General features: G+C 42.4%; 1 protein-coding gene across 7 annotated transcripts in view; it reads left to right on the top strand.

Moving 5' to 3' along the window:
- The window catches only part of PRKCQ (protein kinase C theta), a 144408-nt gene that overhangs the window by 48090 nt on the left and 77931 nt on the right, over positions 1-18387 (top strand). For 3 of the 7 annotated variants that reach the window (NM_001261312.1, XM_077945465.1, XM_077945468.1), the window contains 2 exon segments: positions 13025-13151; positions 16976-17175. In NM_001261312.1, coding sequence (NP_001248241.1) covers positions 13034-13151; positions 16976-17175 — 318 coding nt within the window. In that variant the 5' untranslated portion in view covers positions 13025-13033. 7 annotated transcript variants of the gene reach the window in all.

Here is an 18387-nt window from a genome sequence, read left to right as displayed (position 1 = left end):
TGTTTTGTAAGGGAATGTGGATCCCGAAGGATTGAGGGGCCAGAAAGGAATTTCCTTGTGAGCAGTTTGTGAGGGTGGCCATCTGGAGAAACATGAGGTCTTTTGTCACTGTGGGAGCCTGGCTTACATAGAATGCTGTGACACGCAGTTGTGAGGTGACCACTGTCTCCTGGGGAGAAAGAATGGCAGGGTGGCAGGACTCGGCTTCCAGGCTTACCTCTCCCCATGGCATAACGGGTTTGGGGACCCGAGATTTTATTTTCTTTTACAGACTTATCCATCAGATCAATCACTTTTCTTCCTGGGGTGCAGGAATGGGGAGTAAGGATAGGTTAGAGGGAGAGGCCCAGACCCAGGCAAGATTCTTTGTTTGAAAACACAAGGGGGGAAAATATGAGTTTTCTAATAATGACCACGATTAGCAACTGCTCGGTAAGTGATGGGTGCTGTTGTCCTCATAACCAACATCATCATCATTTCAGTTTTTATATCTTTTACCATCTGCTGTTTTCTAGATATGGAAATTATGTGACCTAGACCTCAAATATCTATCCCGTGATTCCCAATACATACCCACATGCCCAAGAAGTTTCAGTACCTGGCTGCTGAAAATACGACTTTTACATCCTTAGTTCATGTGTCTCAATTCTTGATTCAGAAAAGATAACAACGGTTTTCTCCATATCTCACAGTTAACGTGTTCAAACCAAACGTCTCCTCTTCTTGCACCATCTAGCTCTTCCCACAGGGCTCCCATCTTGTGAATGGGGACGGCTTCCTACCATGGGGTGGGGTCGCCCTGCTCCTCCTTTTCCCTCCCCTCATCTTCAGTCACTTGGCACATCCCGTCAAGAGACATCGAAATCCCTGCACGCTGCCAGGGTCCCTCTTCTGGTGCCCCGACCATCAACTGGAAGAGTGAAGTCGCCCCCAGTAGTATCTCTTCTTCTGCACCTGCTCCTTACAGTCCTCTCAACACAGGGACCAGGATACCCCCATTCTAGGTATAAATAAGTCTGCTCTGCACTCAGAGCCGAAGATGGCATGTAGACCCCTCGGGCGGTGTCCTACCTGAACTCCAGATTCTCACTGTGGCCTGTGGACAGCCCCACGGGCACGCTTACCTCGTCTGTCTTCTCTACCCCTTGCTCACTCCACACAGCCCAGCCCCCTTCCCAGAACATGCCTGGCAGCTCCAACCTCACACCCATGTTTCAGCCGGGCACGCTCACCTGCTATTGCCAGCGTAGCTCACTCCTCTCCTCCTGCAGGTCTTTACTCAACATCATTTCACGGAGACCCTTCGGAACCAGTGAAACCCTCCCTGCCGCCCCATCCAGCACTCCCCACCTCTCTCCTCTGCTTAGTTTGTTTCATGGGAGTTACCTGGTGTATTTCATATTATATTCTTCTGCTTTCTTGTCTGTCTTGTGCATCTGGACCCCTGCACAAAGGATGGATTTTGACTCTCTGGCTGACTGCAGTGTCCTGAGACACTTAGTGCCTAGTAGCTCTAGTAACTGTTTGTTGAATGAATGAATGAGTGAATGGATGCATAATCACTATAATCAGAAATTGTGGACATTGTAGTCATAGAACGTTAGGTAATAAATACCAAGGAGCCTGAGGAAGAAGGAGAAAAAGTATCTGTGATTTGGACAGCCATTTTTCCAATTGTGGAACATTGTTTTAGCATTTCAAATAATGAAAATAAACACATATAGAAGGCTTACTATGTGCTGGGCATTGTTCTGTTTTATACATATTAACTCATTTAATCTGTGCAATGCATGTAGGAGTTTATGGAGTTTCCTCATACCTTATCTCATCCAGTTCCCAAAATAGTACCAGCAAATTGTGGGTGATTACAACATTTTCAAGGATTCCTCCCCAGGGCAACTGCTTGTGGGAGAGCTGAGGTCTAGAAAGGAATTGGGAGCAGGAAAGGAACCAAGTCTGACCCCACCCCCACGCCAGCATTTTGATTTATGGAACCCTGGGAGGAGAGTTTCTCCAAAATGATACTTCATGGCCTCCAGCAGATCCCCCCTCAAAGAAACCAACCTGGGAATGGCCCTCTGTGTGGAGATCAAGGAGGAAAGAGGCGAGTGAGCCTTTCTTCTTTCCTGCTCATGGACTTAGAGTAGGAGTGTCCGGGACATCCAGGTATATACTGTTTCCATTTTTCCTTTTGACATCTTCGATGTTCAAGAAGCCTGCGAAGGATTTGTTCAGAAATCAGAATTAGTTCTAAGGCAGTTGCCTGAATAACTGAAAGCTAATGACCCCACAGAGAGCACTAAGGCAACATAAAGTATGCAGGGGAGTATGGCGAGATGGGATTATTAGGTTGGTGCAAAAGTAATTGTGTTTTTTGCCAATACTTTTAATGGCAAATTTTAAAAATTTTGTATTTTTAATAGAGGCAGGGTTTCGCCATGTTGGTCAGGCTGGTCTTGAACTTCTGACCTCAGGTGATCCAGCCGTCTCGGCCTCCCAAAGTTCTGGGATTACAGGCATGAGCCACCACGCCCAGCCTTTTTTTTTCCCCCATTACTTTTAATGGCAAAATCTGCAATTGCTTTCACACCAAATTAATAGAATATTTGTTGAGTTTTAATATAATTATTGTTATTGTTTTTACCACAATTGACCTTCCCCTACTCTTACCCTCAGAAAAAAAGAAAAAAAACTTAAAATAAATCCATAGTCATTTCAAAAGTGACTTCAATAATTTTAAAGTCATTCGTTGTTGGGACTCTGAAAATGTAGGAATACTGTTACGCATGACAGATTTCCACAGCGGACAACAGTCACCTAGCACATGCTTGGTAGTTCAGCTGTAACATGGGCTAAAAGCTCATGGAAAGCCTAACCCCCTTTTAAACACTATTTCTATGACTGGCTGAACTCCGTGGTGGACGGCAAGGCTGTTTCCTATATCAGTGAGAGCCTGCCTGCTGCAGCCAGGAGGCACCTCACAGGGACTGCAAGCACAGAGGGAGGTGGGCCAGCTGGGGCCCGAGGGTCCAGACTTGGTGAGACTCGCAGACCTTGGCCCACTGCCCTCCTCCCTCCTCACCCACTTTTCTCCCTTCTTCTTCTTCACATCAGTACTGGTGGCAGCACCCTGAGCTGAAGGGGAAAAGTTCATATTCAACATCAGAAGGCATTTTATTTGTATGTCGCCTTGGTGAGAACTCTGTCCTATAAGAGAGGACCCTTCCCATCTAGGAGAAAGTCTACCCGTACCTGTCCCCATCTGAGCTAATTAATTCTATGGATTCTGGAAGGAGAAAAACAAAAGTGAAAAGTAGGTAAGAAGAAAGCATGGCAGACATGCGCTTGGAATACAGCTGAGGACGCTAGATCTGGCAGGTGGTAAGATGCTATGGAAAGGGACTGAAATCTGAGCCCTGAGTTTGAATTCAGGCCTTCCAAGCACTTTGTAACCATGGACAAGTCACCTAAACTTGCTGAGCCCCAGCCATAAAATCTATAAATTAATAAGATGGAGATTACTACCATAGTTGTCCTGTCCACCTGACAGCTACTGGAAGAGTTTATGGAGATAATGTAAGTCAAAGTATCTATGAGATTTCATTACAATCATCAATGTGATGATTATTTGTAATATTATTTGGTGAGTAACTAGTAATACCCACTCTATCTCACGGGATTTTTTAAGGATCTCATGAAACATGAGAAAGATTTCGAAAGATGGTGATTGTGCTTGGGTGGAGATGGCAGAGCTCAGAAACAGAAGGAATGGCATGAACAGAGCCACGGAGACAGATATTCAGGGAGCATTCAGCAAACCGAGAGAAGTCCAGGCAGGCTGGGACTCCACTGAGAGCCGTGGATGTGTGAAGAGGGCCACGTGAATCCAATACATGGGGGCTTTTAAATAACAGGTTAAGAATTAGGCTTTAACTCAACAAAGACTGGGACGGCTTTCTCAAGTAATAGTGTAACTTGGCCAGGGCTATGCCTTAGTGGGATGATCTATTCATGGAACCTATTAAAATCGGTGTCAGAAGATTAATACTGTCATCCCAGGTGCTTTATTTTCTATCTTTCAAGGTTTCACTTCAACGCTATTGTTGGTTTTAGGGGGAAAGTGTGGAGTATCGTTAATGTTGGCAGGCAGGAGGGCAGCACTAGGTCTGTCCACGAAGCCTCCTTCATCTCTAGTTCTGACTGAGGGTTGACTGTTAGGCTTGGGTTTCCTTTGTCACTGTGTATTGTAGGGGTTATTTTAAAATATTATCTTCAATCTATACTTTATTGTTATTATCATTATTTTGAAAGGGGTCTTGCTTTGTCGCCCAGGCTGGAGTGCAGTGATGCAATCACAGCTCACTGCAACCTTGACTTCCTGGGCTCAGGTGTTCCTTCCACCACGGCCTCCCAAGTAGCTGGAACTATAGGTGTGTGCCACCATGCCCAGCTAATTTAAAAAAAAAAAATAGAGACAGGGTCTTGCTTTGTTCCTGAGGCTGCTCTCAGACTCCTAGGCTCAAGTGATCCTCCCACCTCAGCCTCCCAAAGTGCTGGGATTACAGGTGTGAGCTACTGCGCCTGGCCCATACTTACTATTTTAATTCACTTTTTGAGACCATTTTTGTTGGTGAAAGCTAATTAACCTCTTTGTAATACTACTTAGTAGAAGTCTTAGCAACAAAGCAAAACGCTACCCGACTATGTGATTTTTTTTACTAGTTATCATCTTTCTTCTGTGGACATTGTGAAAAAGTCTTTTTTTATGTTTCTTTTAATAGCAGTCACTTTTACCTAAGAAACCTTTCTATCTCATAAAGAAATCCAAAGCTATGGGTGTAGCTTAATTTGCCAAAATTTTTCTGAATTGATGTTTACCAAATTTGGCTGAGCAGATGTAACTGGAAACCACTGAATGCTTTGTTTTTCATCCCCAATTTACTATTGATTAATCTGTGTTCTCTCTTCCACATGTGAGAGGTTTTGATACAAGTGATGACTAGTGTTATTTTACTTCTGTTTTTGTTTTTCGTTTTTTTTTTTTTTTTTTTTTGAGACGGAGTCTCGCTCTGTCGCCCAGGCTGGAGTACAGTGGCCCGATCTCAGCTCACTGCAAGCTCCGTCTCCCAGGTTTATGCCATTCTCCTGCCTCAGCCTCCCGAGTAGCTGGGACTACAGGCGCCCACCACCTCGCCTGGCTAGTTTTTTGTATTTTTTAGTAGAGATGGGGTTTCACCGTGTTAGCCAGGATGGTCTCGATCTCCTGACCTCGTGATCTGCCCGTCTCGGCCTCCCAAAGTGCTGGGATTACAGGCTTGAGCCACCGCGCCCGGCCGTGTTATTTTACTTCTATGAGACTCTTCCCCCAACACTGAACCACCTCCCACTAAATTACAGTAATACAAATGCTGTCCAAACATTTTATTACATGAAGAAGTTGGCTATTTCTTATTTCATTTGCTACTAAGGAAGAGAATTCTTGATATTTTTCAGTTGATGAGAGTATATTATACTTCTATTGCTTTCTATTTATATGGAATTTCTCCCCATCAGGTTCAGTTATGTGGACATCCTTGGCATCTCTATGAAAACATTCTGGGGGTTTGAATTGTGGAGGGTGAATCAGCCTAGCTAAATTGGGCAGTCAGTGCCCAGAGAATCAAAAGACCAGAATTCTCAGTTCAGGACTCAATAGCGTGGGACCTAAAGCACAGAGCAATTATACTTGATCATGTACCTGCATCAAAGCTACACACAAAAGACAAATGAGATCACACTTAAAGCTGAAAATAGTGAGCCTGTAAGAGTAAAGATCCTTTGTAGATCTAAAGTACATATGGGCCGGGCGCGATGGCTCACGCCTGTAATTCCAGCACTGTGGGAGGCCAAGAAGGGCAGATCACCTGAGATCAGGAGTTCAAGACCAGCCTGGCCAGCATGGTGAAACCCAGTCTCTACTAAAAATACAAAACTTAGCCAGGCGTGGTGGCACACATCTTTAATCCCAGCTACTCAGGAAGCTGAGGCAGGAGAATCACTTGAACCCAGGAGGCAGAGGTTGCAGTGAGCTGAGATTGCGCCGTTACACTCCAGCCTGGGCAACAGGGCAAGACTCCATTTCAAAAAAATAAATAAATAACATAACATAACATAACATAACATAACATAACATAACATAACATAATGTAACGTAACATAGTATATATCATGATGGTGTTTTGCAGCTGGGATAGCAAAAGCGTGGAAGATTGGATGGACATACCTGATATCCATCATGATAATGGCCGCATCCAGATAAGGACATCAGAGGGTAGTAAGTGCTCTGCAAGAGATAGATGGAGGGTTTTATGGGACCTCTGTAGCAGAGTGCAGAGGAAGGTCACATAATTTAGCTCAGATATGCTCCTAAAACACTATTTCTACTTTCCTCCTGCTCTTTTTGGTACACACCAGTGAAGTTGAGAAGGCCCATTAGAAAATATATCAGAGTTGTAATAATGATAATAACTAACATTTATTGAGCATTTACTTTGAGCCAACCCCATTCTAAGCACCTTGTGTGTGTTTGCCCATTTAATCCTCATGGCTCTTTGAGATGAGTAATAGTATTATCACTGATTTCCAAATGAGAAAGCAGGCTTAGATAGTTTAAATAACTCCAGCAGTTCAGTGTATGAGGGCATCGATCTTTTGCTTATAACAAGTGCCGGGCTGCATCCTTTGCTCTTGACTCCCTCTGTAATTATCTGTCACTTAATTTGACCATTGTATACTCTTGCAAGTAAAACAAATGCATGAGATGAAGAGATTCGGTAAAACGTTGCTTTTGAAAATGAACTCCGTAAGCAAAAATGCACTGAGTCTCTAACATATATCAGACAGGGGGATCAGCTCTGGAGGCACATAGATGATGAAGTCATGGCCCCTTCTCTCGGAATTGTTGAGGGAGACAGATGTGAATCCATAAATCCAACAGCACATTCTAGGGAATTAGGGCAGTGTGGCCTCCGGCACTCTGTCTCTTCCCCTGTCTCACAAGCTGACCGCATTTCCAAAGGAATGTGGTCACAGAGGGAAATTGTTTATCATCACTGGGGATGAGGGAAGTAAGGCACCCACATGCACTCGTTCTGAGGAGTTCTTGCTAAATGTATTGCAGATGAGACCAGAGGGACTTGTGTAGTTGGAGTCGAACCCCTCTTCTGAGTGTATGTAGCATCTCAAGAATTAAGTAGGGGACATCCTGGTGGGGCTCTACTAAGTCCACACATTAGAGGGCTGAGAGCGTGGGAGCCACAGGATCAACCTCACTCGGACTGTAGAAATGGCAGGCGTGACGCAAATCAGTATGACAGGTGCTGTCTAGCAGTGCACTCAGAGAACTGCAGGAGCCGGGGCTGAGAACTTCCCATGGAGATGTGTTGATGGGAGGGCCCTAGAGGAGGGGAAGGAAGGCTTCCAAGAGGAGCTAGAGACTGAACAGGAACTTGAAAGATGAGGAAGCAGGCGGGGACGATGGAGTGAAACAGGGAGGCATGCCAGGGAGAGGATGCAGCTTTCCTAGAAGTCTGAAGCTGTGAAACACACGGCATGTTGGAGAAACAGCAGCAGTTGTGCAAGATCCTAAGATCACTCAGGCTGGAGCATGGAGATTTGATGGAGATTGAGAGGTGACCAAGGCTGGACAGAGGAGGCAGGGTAAGATGCTGCCGTGAGTCACAAGAGAAGTGGAGGAGGAGATGAAGCCAGTGGGTCGTGGGGCACAAGGGGAAGGGTGAAGTTGAAGCAGCGAGTGAGGGCTGGGCGTCACGGCACCAGCACTGAGCGGGCAAAATGAAGGAAGAGGCAAGTTTGAAAGGGAAGGCAGGGAGTTCTGTATGGGACCTGGTGAGTTGAGGGTCCCCTTGGAGATAGCCAGGAGAGAGTTGAATGCGTGACTTTATTGCTCAGACAAGGGGTTTATGGGGGGCCTAGCCCCTGCCTTGTTCGGAACAGCCTGGCCAGTCAGTCTTCTTGTGCACAGATTGTTGTCGTAAAGTATGAGACTACCATGTGTTACACAATAGACCACCAGGATGGCTGAACAGTATGCAAGAACTTTATTGGCCGTATCCGTTTGCACACCGGGAAGAGACGGTCTTCGGCGTGTAACGAAGGTGCTCTCTCTTCAAAGAGGGAAAGTACAGGCTGCTTTTATGCCTCCCAGGGTCCGTATTACACAATAGAGTCAGATATATTCAGAAAGTTTTGGGGGAAAATCTATACATATTTGTGAGGGGAGTTAAGTGCAGCTGCCAGGGGTAAACATATATCCAACATACATCCCATGTTCACTTTGGGGCACGGTTTTAGCATTAAAATGAGGTGTTAAATTTGGCTCTTTATGTTGAAAGGCAAATTATAGGACACAGTGACATTTTGTGTGCGGCATCTGTAAGCTGCTGAAACTGGCTTGAGGTCTGCAGGTGCTTAGGAAAGAATGCCTGTGAGGCTGGTCCGCTGTCCAGTCAGAGCTGCAGGGGTCTGGGTTGTAAATCAGAGTTAGGAAGGATCTCGCACATCGCCTGATTATTCTTATTATTAGGGAGACTAGCAAGGGTGTGGCTTTTCCTGTAGCTGTAGGAATTTAGGAGGTTGTGATGCCAGCCAAGCCCTGGATCCTCCACCCCTGGGTAACTTTTATTTCTTTAACCTTAGAGTCCATCTTAGTTGATGAAGGGGCAACTGTCTTGGTTTCTCAGATCACATGTGAATGGAGAGTGAAGATGAGACCGACCGAAATTTAGAGCGCACAGAGGACAGATCACACAAGCTTAGTCCTGAGGCATGCTATTCCAGCATATATATTTTTGTACACAGAAACTCTCCTTTCTATTTTAACACCCAGGGAAATCCCCTCCTCCCTACCATTGGCTCTGAACACCAAAAGGCAACCCACGAAAATCTTCTATGTTAATTTCTTTCTTGTGTATTCATTACACATCTTCTGGGCTCTTAATATAGCTGGATGTTTTTACATACACATATACATACATATACATACACATATATACTTACATACACACACATGTGTATATCTGCTAAATGGATTGTGGTAATTTACATACCCAGCAGCATTGTATGAAAGTGTATGATTCATTTTGACCTTACCAACATTAAGTAATAGCATTTCAAAAATATCTGATAATTGCATAGGCAAAAACATATTGTTGTTTTTATTATATATTTTTCTTTTCTTTTTATTTAAGACCGAGTCTTGCTCTGTTGCCCAGGCTGGAATGCAGTGGCATGATCTTGGCTCTCTGCAACCTCTGCAGGGAGCCAAGCCATTCCCCTGCCTCAGCCTCCAGAGTTGCTGGGATTACAGGGACCCCCCACCATGCCCAGCTAATTTCTGTATTTTTGTAGAGAGGGGGTTTCACCATGTTGGCCAGGATGGTCTCAAACTACCAACTTCGAGTGATCTGCTCGCCTCAGCTTCCCAAAGTGCTGGATTACAGGCATGAGCCTCCACACCCAGCCTATTTTTTATATATTTTAAATATTATAATTCTTTTTACAGCTTAAATTAGGACTTAAAATGTTAGTTTATCCTCAGATAAAATGCATTATTAATTTCTAATGTTATTTTATTCTCAACTGTGTTTGCCTAACCGCAAATATTCAAAAGAGCTTAAATACCACAGAACCAAAGCTATTTTAATTTTTTAAAAGATCTGATCATTTCCCTTTAGTAATTTGAGGCTACTTTTGATTACTTTAAGATTTTAATTTAATATGCAGCTTTTCCATATATATTCTTTTTACTTTGTCTCTATAATCTCTGTATTTATAATACATGCCTTAAAATACCCATTGCGTATATTTCTTTTCTTTTGGGTTTTGAATTATCATACAGTAAAATGGACTTTTGGCTTTGGTGTACAGTTCTGTGAACTTAAGTCTAGATTTCTGTGACCACTAGAGCAATCAAGCCGGAGAACTGTTCTGTCTTTCCCCCAAATTTGCTCATGCTGCTCCTCCCTGCTCCAACTCCTGGCAACTACTGATGTTTTTCTTCATATAGTTTGATCTTTTCAAGAATGTCATGTCCATGCAATTACGTAGTGTCTTATTCTGCATGTCTTAAATGGCTCATATGGCTGACCATTTTTCCACAATTAGTTGCAACTATGATTTTTGTATCCTGTATAGCTTGTGCCTTTGCAATTTAGTTTCTTGGGTCATAAACAGTGCTTTTCTTGCCAATGTGTATACCCATAGTATGTAAGAATGATGTTAACTTACTTCTGTTACACAAACCATAGCTATTTCCCTGGATAGGTCTTTACCTTTAAGTTAGGTTATTTTCTTTAAATGTATAAGACCTTACCAACAGAAATAACCACTTGATAAATAATATTGTAATACTCTGATGATCCAGTCTCATGCAGTATCCCTAAATCTGGGAAACGCTGTAAAAAAAAAAAAAAAAAGATATTATCTTAAAGATGCATTTTTTCTTGTGTGTAGACATTGGAAACAGACTAAATATGTAACTACAGACTTTAGTAAGGCAGATCGTAGAGCTACTGTCAATAGGGTGTTGTGCAAGAATGACAAGGAAGCCTGAAAAGATGTCAGAGAAACTTGAAAAAAATGTATAGTAAAATGTTAACTTAAAAAGCCAAATATAATCCATACCCACAGGATGATCATAGCTTGTAAGAGAAAAACAAAAAACTTGCTAATTTAAAAAGACTAGGGAAAATAGATCAAAATAGTAACTGATTTCTTTCATTGGTGGAAATCTGGAAAGCCTTTTTACTAACTTTGTGTGTCTTCTTTATTTTTCATCATGATCAACTAAAAAGCACTCTGAACAACAGAGAGAAAAGCACTCTGTGCAGTTCAGGTGTAAAATGCTGCCATCTGCCTGAAAAACTCACACCTGGGCTTGCAGTTCTATTGAATGATGTGTGAAGATTACCACACAACCACCTATTCTGTCTTCTAGATGTCAAGTGTATGTCAGGTCACGTCTGACATACATTTCTAAAGGTCTGTGACCAGACCTTTAGAAAGAGGGATACTGACTTGGCTGTCAAACAGAACATACATGTGTTGGTCAAATCATCAAAATGCTTAGAAGTAACAGAATAGTGCAAGTGAATCTGGTGAAATGGCTGTTTAATCTGCATTGCTTATTAAGGAAGAAATCATTGTCTAGGCAAGACCTTCAGGAGGAGAGAGGGTTTTGCCCCAACTCTCTTCCTTGCTGTAATGGAAACCCTGGTCACCCTGGAGGTTTCCATGTCTTCCTGAGACAGCATTTCCCAGTCACCTGCTGGGCTGCTGTTGCCTGATTAGAAACCCAACCTAGGAATAGCAGAGTGACACCAGAAAAGGCCAGAGTGCTTTAACTCAGGCTTTATGAGTCAGTGATCCCTCTAGACTCAAACAGAATTAAGGAAATCTTCAAAAAGTCCCAACATGGCGATCACTCCCATCACTGAAGATGATTCTCAGTGATTTTTCCTGATTTGTGGAGAAATGAAGTTTTGTCTAAAAGACCCAAGTGGCCCAGGAAAGAAGAGATTCTCAAAGAAACTCTCTCCGGAGAATTCACAGCTGTTAGCCCCACTCCTGCCTGGGAATTCTAAACTCATAGGGCAAAGGGGGCCCCCTAAAGACAAATTTGTAAGTCATCTACCTGCTAATTCAGCAACGTGATAGATACGGAACCCAGCAAATCATGATGTTTACCCAACCGTCTCCATTAGATAAACTTTCCAAACTCTACAGGAAATTAGGACTTCATTAATATCTGTGAAATTAACAGCACCTGTCAAAAGCTCCTAATTTGTCTCTCTTGTAGAATCAAAGAACACTGGCATTTAGCATACAAGAGATACCTTTTGGCTTAGCTAGATGGGGTATTACAGGTCCAAGATTTCCAGGTATGTTACAGATTCTCACTTCCAGGTCTTTATTATTTCAAACAGTTTTCTTTCTTTACACAAAGGCAGAAAAGACAACCAATGGTTTGTTTCTTATCTTTGGCTTACTTATGAAAACTTAGAAAAACAAGTATAAGTATAAAATGGTCAAGAAGAGAGACAGAGCAAGGAAGTAACTTTTTCACTGAATACCAGATGATAGTTTCAGATTAATGGGACCTCGGGAAAGTAGGTAAACAAGAAGGGGTATCTAGTTTATATAAGTGGCCAGAACACTCAATAATGGAACAATAGGTGAAGAATTAGACTAGATTCCTGGATTTGTAGCCAACACTTTGATAACTATCATCTAAACCTCTTGGAAAGCATAATTACTGATTTTGGGGCTTTTATGAAGTATTTTGTTCATCCTTAGATGATAAAGTCCTATTTTATAGTAGTCAATGAGTTTAGAGTTTTCTATGTGGTTTGTGATGTACAAAGGCTTAGAGTATGTGTGTGTGTGTGTGTGTGTGTGTTTGTGTGTGTGTGTGTGTAACTGTGAAGAAAGCAGACCTTTTTGAAAATGTCTGAAGTAAATAAGGATCAGCTGCTGAATGCCTTGGGCCAATCCCATTACACACATAAATAGACCATGTAAGAATTTTGCGGTGTCATATTTAACTAGTGTGACTAAAATAGACTCGCTCTTTATAAACTCATTTTCTGATTACTGTGTGCTGTTTCCGGGGCACCTACTTGAACAACAGAAGACATAAAATGTTGGAAAACCTTTGCCTCACTCTCCAACCATTGGGCCTAACTCCATTAGGTTGAGTGGAATTAACTCTTGAGTTACTTCTTACTAGCGAAGTTGAGTTCAGACTTTCAGAAAGCCTCTCCCCTCGGCAAGTCAGTGTGTGGTTTTGGGTGAGTCCAGCAGTGTCTTCTGCAGAAGGGGAAGTGAAAACGTTTGTTCAGATGGATAGTGGACCTTTGTGAGGTTCTGGCTGTCCATGATAAAGCACTGGCTAAGTAGACGTGGGACACCAAAAACAGTACCTTTTATAGCCCCCAAACAGCATTTGTCTTGTGTCGTTTTCCAGGGTGCAACCATGTCGCCATTTCTTCGGATTGGCTTGTCCAACTTTGACTGCGGGTCCTGCCAGTCTTGTCAGGGCGAGGCTGTTAACCCTTACTGTGCTGTGCTCGTCAAAGAGTATGTCGAATCAGGTAAGTTTGAGTGGGTTTTCAAAGCAGGGGAGGAGGAGGAAAATCCTGCTATGAACTATGTATAAAGCAAGGTCTTCCAGGACATTTGACATCATCTGGTGGAACCAAATCCTACCATTTAGGACACTGATGACGCCCAGCAAAGCCAGGGGCTTCCTTCTGGACACACATTTCGTGATGGACTCTAAACCAGGACCCGATGGCCCACCGGTGGCTCTATTACACCGTCTCATTTTTCCCACATATACAAAAGGAAAGAGACAGTTGGGTTGAGAAAATTCCATAAGGAGTTAATGGGAAGGAGCTCTAATGAGCTGAAGTAGAACATGGCCCTATGTGGTTAAGCCTGGTTACTTTAAATAAGTCTAGGTAGATTAAGACTGCATAATCTTCCAACCAACTCTAAAGACTACTTCCTGCTGCTTTGGCAAACTGCAGTGGATATTACAAAGCATCTATAATTAGCCATTAGAGTCCGAATTTCAGAAAACGTACTTTTGCACTCACTAAGGTCTTGGCTGAATGGAAGAATCGTGATGTTTCATCAAGTTTAAATATTTACAGGCAGCTCAAGGTGAGGGGGAAAGTGGGACAGCCACCCAACGTCCCATTTGTGGGTTCAGAATGTTCCGTTCCAACAGCCTTATGTGTAGGGAATTTCTCTGTGGGCACATTGACCAGCTTCCGCTCTCTGAGAGCCTCAGCTCCGCATTGTAAGTTTGCCGTGGATTTCCAAAGGAAAAGTAGGAGGGAGTTTAGATCCCACAACTCTCCTGACGGCACACCTTTTCTTGTTTCCCTACGTGCATTTTGATTTTAGCAGACACTTTGTAGAGAATGATAATGACAATGGATGCAGGCTTGCAGTAACTGTGGAAGCCGTCACAGTTCACTTACACAAAAGTGTTTACAGAGAGACCACTGCAAGAGTGCTGGGGCCAGAGCATAGAGGGAAAAAAAGTCAACTAAATAAGCAGAAGGAACTCAGGAAGACTGCCTTCCCTTTAGAGCATCTATTCTTGCAGAAGAAAGTGGCAATAAACAAAAATACCAACAGCAGGTAATGAAGGAACAAAAAGCAGTGTAAAGAAGAGAGGACTGGGGGCAGGGATGTGTGTTATCTTATATAGGGTTGTCCTGCAAAGGCCTGTGAGCAGGGACATTTGCAGATACAAGAAGAAACTGACTCAGATGTTGAGAACCTCCTGCCAGATGCTCACAGTTCACATTTAGGGGTTCCCAAACCTACTATTTTGCATCCCCCACCAAAAGACTTTTTGCTTCACAGCTGACTTTGTCCTTCCAGCCACTCTGAACACATCAAAGCCAGGGAGACTGTCTGAATCATCTTGATTTCCTTTCTGCCCAGAGTTCTCTCCTGTTTAGTTAAAAGTGTGAATGCCACTTGCTCCCAACCTAAAACCTTTCAAATGTCACAGACATCTTTGAAGTGTAAAATGTCTGAGTTTTTCAAAGCCGCCTTTGACTTAATGGGTCTCCTGGATCCAGTTCTCTTTACCCTCTCAGTTCTCCCTGACATTTGCCTCCTGAGGGCCTTTTTTTTTGTTTTTTTGTTTTTTTTTTTTTTATTGTTTTTGGCCTTGCCTTTGAACTTGGTCTAATCAGCCATGTGGATCGAGAGACCTTGTCAGAAAAGAAGGAAACTGGTTTTCCTAAAGATTAGCCTGTGGAGTTGGAGGGAGTTTAGAGATTTTTGCTTTTGATTTTATTTTGGGTTTGTTCTGAAAAGAAATCACTCTGAATATTATCATTCAATATTTACTTCTACAGAATTTAAACACATTTCAGTTCTTGGAGTGTAAGACTGTGTTTTCCACAATAAGCCAACAGAACAAGGACAAACAGACCATGGGACTGTGGGGCTGTGAGTCACTGAAAACGGTAACACTCTAGATAGTCAGGATCCTCTGTTTAGGTAATTACACACGTGGTGAATGCAAATGTAAAAAGTGCCTTGCTTCGAGGTTGTTTGCCCCTTCTCGGAGGATTTTTGGCCCTTTTCTCCAGGCACAGAGAATGGTTACCATCAAAAGGAATTATCCAAAAGGGAAGCTTCAGGTCTGTGGAAGTAAAATGTTACTGTGATCATTAATATTGCCATTGGTTTCTAAAAAGCCCAATCTCCAGTCCAATTTTTTTTAACCAACCCACAAAAACTTTCCCCTTTCTATTCCACCTTTAGTAATCTCATGGTTTATATCGTTCCTAGCCAAGTTTATCTAACATTTGAGTTTCAAGCTTATTCAACTCCTTGTATACCCCCAAAATAAATACTAATTTAACAAACGCTAAATGCCTGCTCTGCTTAGCTTTGTGTGTTGGACGGAAGGGGCCCTCGAAAGTTAGAAGGGCTTTATTTCCTGGCTGTAAGCGGATTTTTCCCCTTTTGCTTAATCGACATCTCTGAATTGCTAAGTCTGCCACTTAATGTGCTTATATCACAAGAAACAAACCCTCAAATGCAGGTTTCTGCTTCTGAAATGATTAAAGAATAAATACCAGAGAAAATTCAATGTGCATGAAAGACAAGGAAAAACTTCTTAATTAGCAAACTCTTTGCCAATCACAGTGCGGCTTTAGGGAGGTTTCCCCTAAACTGACCTTCCCGTCTACAGATTCATTACTATTTCCAGGGCTGCTACCTGCTTACCTTTCCTCACTTGCAGACTTGCAGTCTGCTTCAGCCTCGCTGGCTCCATGAGTGAAGACCAGCACCACCTCTCCAAGTTGCCCATCAGCTTTTGCTGAGGGTGCATGGTACATGTAAAATGTATCTTCACCCAAGAATTAGAGAAGGAAATAATGGCTCATTATGTTTTAAAGATCATTGCCTCTTACTGTATTTATGTCAAATGGAAAAAAATTTAAATATTTATTAAAGGAGCATTCATTATACGCTTAAATTATGCCACTATGTCTTTCAGATGATCACACAGTAGTTTTGAATTGACTATGTTTAACCCGGGGCCAGTGAGGTTAATCAGCCGTAGGATTAACACGACAGATTAATAAAGGAGAATCTCAAAGGCATAAAAGATTTTTTAAAAAGTTTGTTGCTCAGGTGTTTACAGCCAGAGTGAAGCAACTAACTGTTGATTAGGAAAAGAACATTTTGAAACCAACCCGACAGTACCATAGACGGTTGTTTTTGGCTAATTATAGAAATGGACCCTTTTGATCTTAAAGCTTGGAACTTTCTGAGTTCCTTCCTCAGGAAAGGATCCCCACACCTCTCAAAAAAATATTAAAGAACTGAAACTTACCACATCATGGCATCCAGAGATGGAAGTGCCAGGCTCCTGGTTCATTGTGATTGGTTCCTTACCCCTCCCAAGTTCCTGTTTTCTCATACAAAGTTACATTTCTTACCTGCTATATAAATCCCTAGTTTTAGCCGGTCTTGGAGATCGACTTCAGACTGAGCTCTCGGCTGCAGCACCCAATTAAAGCCTTCTTCCTTGGCAATTCTCGTCATTTCAGTCATTGACTTTCTGTGTGGTGAGCAGCAAAACCTAGAACGCCTGGTGTTTCGGTAACAATTTCCAGTCCAAGGCATTAGCAGATTGTTGTCTGAGTTACCTACATTGGAACTTACAAGGTTCAATGCATCACCTTGCATCTAGACCGGGGGACTGTCTCATTCTGTCCCATATTGTCTCTGATTGTTTATGTGCTGCTTTTGTCTTCCCAACAGAATTCTATATCCCAGAGAACAGAGGGAGCAGGTGCTACCGTTGAGTTGAACTGAATTATTTTCCAGCCCTGGCTGAAGGAGTAATGAGAACTTACCTTTCTGTTCCTAGAGAATGGGCAGATGTATATCCAGAAAAAGCCTACCATGTACCCACCCTGGGACAGCACTTTTGATGCCCACATCAACAAGGGAAGAGTCATGCAGATCATTGTGAAAGGCAAAAACGTGGACCTCATCTCTGAAACCACTGTGGAACTCTACTCGCTGGCTGAGAGGTGCAGGAAGAACAACGGGAAGACAGAAATATGGGTAACGTTGTGTAAAGTGTATGCACCTAAGGGATAAGCATGATGGTAACAGACGACTGGCTCAGAACTCCATGTCAATCTGAAGGTGTGATTACACTGGCCTCGGGTCACCAGGCTCCCTACCACTTCCTTATTGGTGATTTGACAATGGCAATGGTTATTCTTGATGGGCTGTAAAACACATTGACATCTTCAGATGCCCACATCAAAGAGATGTAGAAAGTCTCTTAGACTATGATAAAGTGTTATTTATTTAAAACTGTTAAAGCAGGCTTGGAACATCTTAAATTCCCCTTAAGTGGGGGATGAATTTTTGTCTATCAATCCAGTTGTCAGTTTCATTCACTTTTTCAGTTTTGGGAATAATATTTGTATATAAAACTTAATCAAGATTTATCAAACAACAACTAATGCTTTTTAACTTAGAAATTACTTGTTTAATCCAATAGACTCAGAACACATTGAGATATCAAAATCTTAATTTTATTAAACTTCATCAATGCATTTCTTTTTCTTTTTCTTTTTTTTCTTTTCTTTTTTTTTTTTAAACAGAGTCTTGCTCTGTCACCCAGGCTGGTGTGCAGTGGCACGATCTCGGCTCACTGCAAACTCGGCCTCCCGGGTTTACACCATCCTCCTGCCTCAGCCTCCCAAGTAGCTGGGACTACAGGTGCACGCCGCCATGCCCCGCTAATTTTTCGTATTTTAGTAGAGACGGGGTTTCACTGTGTTAGCCAGAATGGTCTCGATCTCCTGACCTTGTGATCCACCTGCCTCGGCCTCCCAAAGTGCTGGGATTACAGGCGTGAGCCACCGCGCCCGGCCCATCAGTACATTTTTAAAGTAAGTAAAAAGCTATCAGAATGTGAGAGGATAGAACAAAGATCCATTTAATGTTTGGTCTTTTCTCTCCATATTTCGACAGTTCCTACAATTTTTTTCAGCTGTAATGAATTCACTTAGCTTACTTTGACTAAGAAGTGCATCATACACAATTCATCTTAGCACACCAAGTTGTTAAAAACCTGGATTATGGTAGTAAATATTTAGAAATGTTAAAAGGAAGGGTAAAATAATGAAAGCGTTAAAAAAAATTCTAATGAAAATTTCTGAGGCACAAAAGAAAAGAAAATATATCAGTAAGAAACTGCTTTTACCTGATCTGAAATCCAGAAAATATTTTCAAATGTTTATATCATCTGTGCCAAAGGAG

The sequence above is a fragment of the Macaca mulatta genome, chromosome 9 (genome assembly GCF_049350105.2).
Source record: "Macaca mulatta isolate MMU2019108-1 chromosome 9, T2T-MMU8v2.0, whole genome shotgun sequence".
NCBI classification, from domain to species: Eukaryota; Metazoa; Chordata; class Mammalia; order Primates; family Cercopithecidae; genus Macaca; species Macaca mulatta.
This window is presented reverse-complemented; position numbering and strand designations above follow the sequence as displayed.